This window comes from Pezoporus occidentalis, unplaced genomic scaffold (assembly GCF_034315485.1).
Source record: "Pezoporus occidentalis ecotype Australia unplaced genomic scaffold, CSIRO_AGI_Poc_V1 ctg130, whole genome shotgun sequence".
Classification (NCBI taxonomy): domain Eukaryota; kingdom Metazoa; phylum Chordata; class Aves; order Psittaciformes; family Psittacidae; genus Pezoporus; species Pezoporus occidentalis.
In genome coordinates this window covers 1,381,410-1,391,831 of record NW_026913104.1, presented here as the reverse complement: position 1 = coordinate 1,391,831, position 10,422 = coordinate 1,381,410, and the positions used below count along the sequence as shown (strand labels likewise).

At 43.4% G+C, this 10,422-nt stretch overlaps 1 protein-coding gene across 9 annotated transcripts in view; it reads left to right on the top strand.

Moving 5' to 3' along the window:
• The first annotated feature begins 6,902 nt into the window (after positions 1–6,902).
• NCAM1 (neural cell adhesion molecule 1) overlaps positions 6,903–10,422 on the top strand; it is a 104,408-nt gene continuing 100,888 nt past the window's right edge. For all 9 annotated transcript variants that reach the window (XM_062608656.1, XM_062608650.1, XM_062608655.1 and 6 more), the window contains exon 1: positions 6,903–7,422. In XM_062608656.1, the coding sequence (XP_062464640.1) occupies positions 7,371–7,422 (52 nt within the window). In that variant the 5' untranslated portion in view covers positions 6,903–7,370. The remainder of the gene's footprint in view (positions 7,423–10,422) is intronic.

Below are 10,422 nucleotides of genomic sequence, written 5' to 3'. Positions count from 1 at the left end.
CACAGCCCTTCTCCAAAAAAAGCTGGTGTTGCTTTGCAGATGGTAGACATCTGCAAAAGAAATGCATCATCTTGTATTGCTCATGTTATTACTATAGGCACAGAGCCATTTATGTGTTACCTAACAACTACCTCGTTAGAGATGAAACTTATCCTGTGAAGAGAGCTAATACCATGCATCCCCGACATCACCCTAATCCTATTGTGACAGCCTGATTAGCATTTATGCTAGCCTAAGACCTTTTACCTGTATGTGCAAATACGAACTGCCACATCTACTAATGTGAAATGCTTTATATAACAGACAATGCCCTGCCCTGCAAGTGCATGGAGAGAGAGCTTGTCTGCATTCTATCATTTGGTATTCAGGAGTTTATTTAATACTAATCTGGAATGGAGATTAGAGTGCAAGAACAGCAGTGATAAAAACTGACTTCAGAAATCAAGGCATGATTCACCTGACAAAGCTTTGAAAAACATAATCTGGATTGAATGAGAAGCAGCTGTATTGGCATCACTTGGTGATTCTCACAAGAGAACATGCACCTTACGTATGCTACCAGAGTGGTTATGGCAAAGATTAAAATATTAATGTAGTGCCAAAAGATTTCAGAGCTGAACTTTAACATCCTGCATGAGGCAACTCCTCAGATATGTCTGAGTAGTTGCCTCAAAACAACCTGATCTGGTTCCAGGGTATTATGTATCCCCAAGCCTCGATCCAGTCTTTGGGAATAAAGCAGAGGATCTATTCAGTTCAAGAACAATGAATCTGCCTCAACAGCAAGACATTTTTAGGACCTTTTCTTTCTCACTGCATTTCAGCACCATCTTAAGATCATTATGCAAAAATAGAAACATTACTTTCCTCATATTTTTATCCTAAAATATTTTGAGAGACATATAAGGCTGAAAACAAAATCAGAGGTTGAGATTCTGTTACTAGCCTTATTCTTCTATGCTTTAAATCTAGCTGCAACTAAAAATGCTGAGGAAACAGAAGGTAACCCTGAAAGGCAGGAGAAAATGCTGCGTGTTGCCTTAAACTATGCTCAGGGGTGTTTTTTAAATGGAATTTTTCCTTCTTCTGTTTGAGTGACTGTCTACCTGTGGGGTTTTTATGCAATCAGCATAATCCTGTTTAGATGCCTTTCAGCTAGAGGGAAGTTTAGGGCACTGTACTAGTACTGCTCAAGTTGTTTCAGAGAACTTGACTTCAGAGGTAGTTGCAGTCCTTTAGCTGGTGGTACAACTGGACAGTTTGTGGAATAGCAGACGACAAAGCCTTCTGGTTACTGTTTAAGAACAGGGTGTAAATAATAGAATCTAAGTGGAACAGTGAGGACTCCTAGTAGGAAGCTGAAGACCCTCTTTTGGGTCTGATGGAGGGGATTCTGAGCATGAAGTTTCATAGCACCAAGTCTTCTAAGGGGAAACATCCCCAGCAACTGGCAGTCTTCTCGGGCTACATTGCAGATGGGTCTTCTCCAAAATACATGCTGTATGCCAGTTACAAAACAATGCAAATACTGTTTGCAGAGCTATTATTGCTTCTTTAACATTGCATTTCCTTTACTGCCATAGTTTCAAATCTCCATTTATTCCCTGGTTTTATTTTCTCCCCTAATGAAGACAAAAGCTTATATTTTATTTATAACTTGCACACATCCCCCACTGCATTATTCTGTTTACTATGTCACCTACTTGGTCCAATTTGACTGTGCAGAAATGGAAAGAATGGCAAGATGCAACTTCTGTAGCCTTGAGCTCTAAGGAGCTACCTTTGCCCTGTTTGGATAGAAGCAGGTACCACTCTTGTGGCAAGGAAGAGGAGCAAAGGGTTATAAAAGACCTTTTATGCTTCTCATGGGTAACTTGTTTACTGTTTGGGGACAGGGAAACATTCATTAAGTTGCTAACTGTAGCAATTCTGGTTATTTATGCTTTAGATATGTTCAGTGGAAAAAAATCTGTTTAGCTTGTGACTAAATGTGAAATGGAGCTCCATGTTGATAGAATGTGGTTTCTCATAACTTTCGTATGTGCTTGAATGTTCCTGTCAGGCATATTTATACATTTTTAAATAAAAGCAGATTGAGGGATGGATTTTTCCAATTAAGATAACCATTTATTACTTGCTACCACATGTTTAGCCAGAGACATCCTAATGTTCTAGTATCTTCTATTCTACTTTTGAGTATACTGGTTTTACACTTGTATTACTCTGCATAACATGATGGTGAGTCTTATCATTAACATTAGTATAAATGAAAATAGAACAGCTGATCTTTTAAAATAGCTAGGTATGTGATGGTTATGCTATTATTTAGAGGCACTGGGTGACAGATATGCTTTAAATGCCTTGGCTAACAGTAATGTTTCAAATTAAAACAAATACTAGTGATACCATGGCAAGAGTGTAAAAGAACAGGCAATTAATCCTGATGTAGTCCTTAAAACCCTCTTGTTTTCTGTGATTCTGATCAGCTGAGAGTCTCTCTTCTGAATTGAAACATCAGATTTGACTGGACAGAATAAAAAGATTAAAATGAGACATTTACTGCACACTGTAAGTGCAGTCATTTTATACACGGAAGCATACACGTTAAATTTAAAGTTGTCACTTCAAAGATGGAAGATTTATTTCCAAAACTACACGGGAAGTAACTGCCAGATAACGTCTAGGAATGCCATTAGATTGTGGATGACAGTTCCATTGTGTGTCAAACTGACACGCTATCTTCATTAAGTCTCTTTGCGTGGATATTTTCACGAATGGGTTAACAGCAGTCATGTGCATATTTTCTTAGTTCTGTGCATGGAACAATTACCGATGTGCACAGCTGTGACAAGCTGAATCCCAGAGCAGGACAAATGCTGAGATCAGAGTTAGAGTTTTTTCCAGGTATAGAGATGGTTTTAGTGCCAAGACTCTGAATTTCTGGACTGTAATTCTACCTCTCAAATTCTGATTACTTGTTTTTCATGCCTGTGGTTTATGACATCAGCAGAAGAGCCTTAATAGTTAGTTTTGTAAAGCCTTACTATCTAAAAGAGGAAGGAAAGATACTTCTTTTTTTTTTCTTTAAGACTCCCTTACAAAATACTCTGTGACAAAGAGAAGGATATTTTAAGGGACTTGTATTATGTGCTTGTATTGCCTAACTGTGAAAAAAATATTGATTTGAGGTGCATTTTGCCTAGTGGTGTTATCCATCATCATAAATACGCAGCACGGAGCAATGCTTTGACCAGAGAGACTATTGAAGTGCATTCCCTTAGTGTGCCACTAATTATGCCCATTTTCTGTAGCCTACAAATAAGTAATGAGTCTACTTTGTGGTTTTTAAATCTGGGCCTAATGGTTCCCACAGAAAACCCCAAGTAATTCTTTGCAGACTACCTCTCCTTAATGATGCTAGCATAAGGGGCAAATTGATAAAAGTTATTTATGTTGCTTTTCAGTGATGAACATACAACAGCTGTCATTATAGCAATGGCTATTACTGTCCTGTTGCATCAGGTTTAAATTTTGGGATTTGACCTCAGTAGCAATTTTAGACTGTAAACTTTTTTCAAAGACTGACTACAAAACATAACTGTCTGCTATGTTATTTCTTTAGTTTGACAGCTGAAGTCCTCTCTTGACCCCACACGATGCTTTCAAGTCATAGAGAATTTCTAGTGCATCCTGTAATAATTCTGCCTCAAATACCAACCAGTGAACAGCCGTGTCAGGAAAAGGGGAATGCTGCCTACAGAGGGTTATTTTGCAGTCTTTCTATGATGCTGAAGCTCCACCTACTCTGTGAAATGCCTTTATAGTTAAATCTCTAGTTTACTCGTTCTCATATTTGCATAGTAGAAGTAGCATTAATTTAACAGAGATACCATTGCTGCTGTTTTTAAACCTGGGAGTAAACTTGATCCAAACTGCCTGTTCATTTTTGTGCAAACTACCCAATGAAGTCAATAACTGAAACTTGTTTCAATTATTGATTTTTTGTGATATGCCATTTTTAATTTATAGATTAAGGAAAAGAAATGCATGCACATGGCCCATACGCATCTGTTAATGGTAAAAAAGAAAGGGGGAGGACGGGGGGAGATGTTTCATGTAATGCACTTGTAGTTCATGTTTTTGGAATGCTGCTACAAGTGAAATGGTGCCCCTTGCTTTTCCTGTACTCTGCTCTGTCACAGAGTTGGAGAGGGATTGAGATGTTTATTACACTGACTTCTACGTGAGTACTTTCTTTTACTTACCTGAGGATTACTGCATGAAGGATTACTCGATAGAAATAAAGATATACTGTATCTCTAATACAAACTACTCAGTATATAATAATTCATGCTATTAGTTCTATGTAACAATCTTTCTTCACGTATCTTTTTGTTCCAATGTTATGCAATGTCAGCTTTTAGGGAAAAGAGTTGCCTTACATTAAATGTTCTGTGTGAGACTATAGTTCAACACATACAAATACTGTTTTGCAAGTATTTTGCTGTATTGCTGAGATGATGACAGATTTCATAAGAAAGTCTGCTTATAAAAATGGACAGCTGCATCTTATGAGTTAGTGTTATAGCTTCCTTGTTCAATATATAATGACCTGTGCACTCCCAGATCTCTTATTATGAATGCTATAAGTGTAATTTTTACAAGGTAGCTGTCTATATGGATGTTCTTTGTAGTGAATGGAAAGAAACAGACACTTGTGTAAGACCTCTGGGAACCAAGACTAATTCTATAAACTATTTCTGACAGTACTAATAACAGTATGGCATCCCAGTCTCTTTTCTCCATAGGAAGTGATCGGACACTAATCTGGCTGAATGCAAAAGAGTTTACTTAACTGCTCAGGATAGAGACTCAGAAATTCCCTAGTGCCAGAAATCCAGCTGGTGGAGATGGTATAAAATAAGACCACATCACATGAAACCATGTTTTGTTGTCTTTGGGGGTTACTTTTTTCTGGGACAACCTCATTGAGAAAGTTGATGGCAGGAGGAGGGGAGACCCAAGGAGAAAGCAGATGGCTCACAAGTATGTTTATCCACATTTGTCAACCAGCAGTTGAAAGGATGGAGAAACAAGGTGGGAGTCTCACAAGATGTTCTGGTTTGATGGATGATAAGAGATCCTGCCTCTCTCATACAGCCACTAGTTGATTTAATCTGCTAAAGTTGTGTGATAACAGATGCAAACTTACTTTTCCTCTTATCATAAAGAGTACACTACCTAATGTGTTCAGAGATTGGCTATTGTCAGGATAAAGGATATTTTTTCTTCTGAGGGTTATCACAAACAAATACTCTTAGTGAGAGGCTGGTTTTCTATTCCAAAACGGTCTGAGCTGAGCATCTGTATGATCTGCAAAACCCGAATTTAATAGTGGCATCTTCTTGGATGAGTGATCTTATGTTGGAGGTGAAGGGGAAACACACAGTCCAAGAATGTTTGTCTGCAGAATAGTAGGGACTGGTGTGAACTGGGAGAGGAGGGAGTCAAGTAATAGCCCATGGCATGGTTGAGCAAGGTTGCTCTCTGCAGATAATCAATCCAGTATGAGGCTAGGTAGACCAAAGGAGCAGAGAAGGCATGTTTTCAATCACAGTGCAATAAGCAATTTTGTTGTTTCTTTTAGAGAAAGGTTTTTATAAAATGAAAAGGGGGAAGGGATTGCTCAAGCAGAAAAGGATAAAAGAATATGATCTGGCCTGGAATGATCCTTGGGACCACTAACAGCAAAACACTGGAATGGACTGACTGAATTATAATATTGTTGAAATACTGGTGTCAAATTGTGTTCAAAGGGTATTGTCAGTTTATCTAAGCAATCTATTCTCTGCCTAAATGGTTTCTACCTGGCAGTTTTCTGCTAAAATGTCTGTCATTAGCAGTCCTTATGTGTTCACTACTCTAGGTATTTTTAATTTCATTTTAAATGGCAACTACAATTAGCCAACTAAGCCAAATTATTTTGCATGTTATGACAAAAGTCTACTTCAGTTTAAGTGCTTTTTTCTAATACCAATGAAATGAAAACATAAACAGTAGGCTACACCTGAATAAAATACAAGCTTAAATTTTGTTTTTTTTTCCCTAAGAACTTTATCCCCCTTAAAGCACAGATCCCAAAGCAAGTAAATATTATGCTCAAGCAATGAGAGCTCTTAGCAATCCCTGTAGTTTAGGAAGCTGCTGGAGGACCACTGTTAAGACATGATAGTCCGACAAAGACAGGCTTTGTTGATTGTAATGTAAATCTAGTTCAAAATGGACTTCCACCATTATCTTTTTTCTGTAAAACCCCTATTAAATTCACAGGATCCTTGATACTGTAGCTGAGTGTCCGTCGCCTCTCAGATCTTGAAGAGTTGCTGCTGTGGGTGTTGGTGTAGACAAGTTTAACTTCAAGATTTCCTGTATATGTGAACAAACATGCAAGTCATTAGAACAGCTTTGGTGTACTGTTTGTGTGAGTTGGGGGTACTTGGAGGGAGCCATGTGAAGGGAGGCCTAGCAGAAGTGGTTCAAAAGGTGGACATCCTCCTTCCTTCACTCAGCATTTCTTCACCCACAGCTCTGTCCTGGCTTTTGCCACAAGTGAGATGGCAAAACCATGACAACTCCTGAGACTAGAAGAACTGTGAGAACTCCTGTCTCTGTGCCTTCTGAATAGGCTCTGGTCAGCTCCCTAATACAAAAATGGAACAAAAGCCCTCACAAATTGTAGGGGATTGACAAAATGTCCTTTCCTTGCTGTCTTGGTTTCCCATCTGCCTTCCTACAGGTACTTCCTGATGCATATGCAGGCCAAACCGGGGAGAAAATCAAAACCTCGCACTGATCAATTTCTCCTGTATGGCAAAAAGTCACCCCCTAAGGGACCGCCGCCGCCGCCCTGCCCCGAGCCTCAGCGCGCCCGAGCCGAGAGGCTCCTCCGCGGGTCGGGCGCCGGCTCCGTTATCCGCACCGCATTTCGCAGGGGACCGGCAGCGCCTCTCGGAGCTTCAGACCCCCTCTCCCCGGGCTGCGCTGTACTATTTGAGGCGGGCGCGGGTGGAAGAACACGGCGGTGCCAGCCTCGGCGCGAGGCCGATGGCGCAGGGATCCGGGCCGCGGTGCTGAGGCCGCCTGTCAGTCAGTGCGGCGGCGCCGGGACGCGGCCGGAGCGCAGCCGGCAGAAGGCGGTGTGGGGAGCGCGCGGTAACGGAGACGGAGCGCGGCCGGCAGCGGGAGGAGCGGCGAGGGAAGGCGAGAGGGGAAAAAGGGAAAATAAACGTAAAAGAAGCGAGCTGCGTTTCTTCCGAACTGCAGGAAAAGGCTATTTCACGACCGGCTCCCTGTCCCCTCGGTCGGCTGCGATGCTGCTAGCCACCGTGTTGCCCTGGACGTTGGTTTTGCTTGGAACCGCAGGTACCCCGGGGCGGTGGGGAGCTACTGGGGTCTGGGACGGGGTAGTGCCGGGACCCGGCCGCGCAAACAATGGGGTCGGGCGGACGCCGCTGCCCTGCTTTACGCTGCTGCTGGGTTTGGCAGGGAGACAGCCTGTGGTGGGGTGTCTCCCCCCCAGCTGCACCCGGTGTGCGTGATGGGGCGGCTGGTTCGCGCACATTGTTGGCTGTCGTGGGAACGGGAGGGGCAAGATGGCTCGGGCTGTGCGAATTTGACAGAAGAACGCGGAGGGGGGAGGAGGAGGAGGATAGGTGAGAAGGGTGTGAGCGAGCGGTTTCTTCTGCTCTCTGGCGCTGCTGTCCACGGGTGCGACGGGAGGAATCGCTCCCGCCGCAGAAACCCGCCTCCCTCGGGCTGGGCTTTTGATGTGAAGTAAATCCCAGACAATGGGGATGGGGAAGGAGGACGCGAGCGAAGCAGAGAGGGTGCTACGTGCGCTGTGTTAATGGTGTCACCGTGCGAGGAGGCGGTGGATTTTCCTTGTCGCGTCGGCTTTCATTGTGAACCTTGAGGATGCTACTGTGCTACGCGGCGGTGTCCGCCTCCGCCGCCGCCCATCCGCCCTCCTTCTTGCAAGCGGTGCATGTGCGGGGCAGAGATTGCAGCGGGCGCGGGGAGGGGAGAGATGCGATCGCAGTTAGAGGCGGGGGCTGGAGCAACTGTAAGAAAGCAAGCAGGAAAGCGGAGGGGAGCCGTAACGGGGGGGCGCCGGCAGAGGGCCGGTGCTGTTAAGGGAGCGGGCGGTCCCGAGCGGGAGCGGCGCTTGGGTCGCTGTCGTCGGCGAAGGCCCGGTGCCGGCCCCGCCTTGCCCCGGGAGACGGCAGGTTGGTTGGGTGCGGTTACGGCCACGCCTGTGTTGACGCCGCCCCCTCTCCCAGCGAGACCGCGTTCCTGTCGCCATCCTTCAGCGAGCCTCGTCGCCCCAGGCTCGTTGTCCTTAACGCACACCCGCTAGGAAGTGTTCCCCAGAGCCTTCTGTGCCCTCTCTTGGCTATATGAGCGTTTTCTCCCTATCCTGTTCTACAGCTCGTCAAACACTCTCTCCAGCCCCCCCCCCCTTCCTCCCCGGCAAGCATTGTGGCCTGAAGCATCCACACTGATTGTCCCTGCTATCTTTACTTCAGAACTGTCATTGCCTTTACTACTTGCAGCCTTTTCTCAGCTCATGGTTTCATAACTACTTACCAATTACTGTTGCTATATCAGAAAAGCTGGCTCTCCAGATCCCTGCTGTCACCGGATAGCTGTTGTACCCATTCCTGTGTCCTTGCAGTGTACCCCAGTGCATCACCCCAGTTATTCCTTCCCATCATTGCTGTTACAGACCTCACTGCTGCACAGCTTCTTTTCACCCCTTGCTTCAGTGCTGTCCTTAACTATCACAACCACTCACTGCCTCATTCCCATACTGGCGATTCTTTATCTCCTTAAGCAGTTACTTCTGCTGTAGCTCTGCCTGCTCATGTAGTAAGAATTGCTGTCCTGTTGTGGCTTAATTCCAGCTCCTGTCATGGCAGACCACTGCCACCAGTGTGCTCAAGTCTGTTGCCAATATCATGCCACCTGTTTAACATCAGCCCCAAAACTGTTCTTAATGCTACACAACTCTCCTGTGTCATAAGCATTACAGTATAGCTTCTCTTTGTTATAATTTAAATCTTTATGTTATATATAGGCTATAAATTACAAACTGGGGGTGTGTTGTCTTTCCATTTTTAGCATAGTTCCTCCCGGTAGCCAGCTCTGCATCTGGCTCAGCCACACCCTTCAATCACCATCTCTGCATGCATTCTTGATCTCGAGCATTATAAAATGCCAGACTACTATATGTGATTCTGTAGCTGTTGCCTCTCTTGACACATTCACACAGGCTTTCGCAGCTGTGGGAGGGGAGAATAAAGCATTTTTTTTTTTTAGGGCAAGTAGATGGGAGTAAGCAAAGAAAAATTATCTGCATCTCATCTGTTGCCCCACTCAAACACATGTTTATCCAATAATAATAATTACAAATGCATAGAGTGCCTAGGGAGTTGCACAGCTGGAACTGGACTGAGAAATCAGCATAAAATGGAGAACACAAAAACCAAATAAAATATTAAAAAGCTAGAACAAAGCAGCAGCACTGTTTATGGTAAAAACAGCACCCAACACATCAGTTATGCTTTACACGCTAAAGGATGCTTTGGTCTGCTAAAGCTTGTCCCTTCTTTTTTTCCCAGCTGACCTCACCACAGTCTGTGATGGGAGAAGAAAGGTTATTGCTTTGGGCTTTGGAAGCTATGATATTGAAAGAGATGTCAGTGAAAGGGGGGGAGCAGCTATGATGATGCTAATAAACCCTAAGTACAGCTTCACAGTAGCTTAAATGTAAGAGGAGGAAAGAGATAGATGCTTATTAGGGAGGAATCCTTGAAGAGACTGTTGTCTGAGCCACAGTTATGTGGTAGGTTCAGAACAAAACGATGCCTTTACATCTTTTAAAATAATTCCACATTTTGTACACATTTTGGCCTGTGATAGTGATGATTTATTTAATCTACTACTCAATCAAAACATTTTTAATAATTTACAAGCTGATTTATAGGTGGCTCCCCTTCTTTCATTTACATCCTGAGAAGTATGATTTCCTAAATAACGAGTATTTTGTATAAATTTTATCCTCTTCATGTTTGAACTTGGAAAGGCCTGGCTTAACTGTTCCATTTTGGGAATGGTGTGGGTTTGGTTTTGGGTTTTTTTTTGTTTGTTTTTTAAGTATATTAGCTATAACAGTAATGTACTGAATACCCTGGTTTTGAGCGTTAAAGATTGTGGCTGCTGTCCAGGATGAAAGCGCCTTCACTTTTCATGGCTCATCTCCAAAAATGTGTTTTAACGATAGACTTTTCTGCCATTGGGTATAAGTGACTGGTTTCTTGTTGATAGGAAATGCATGGTGTGGGATTTTTTTGAGTTGTTTCT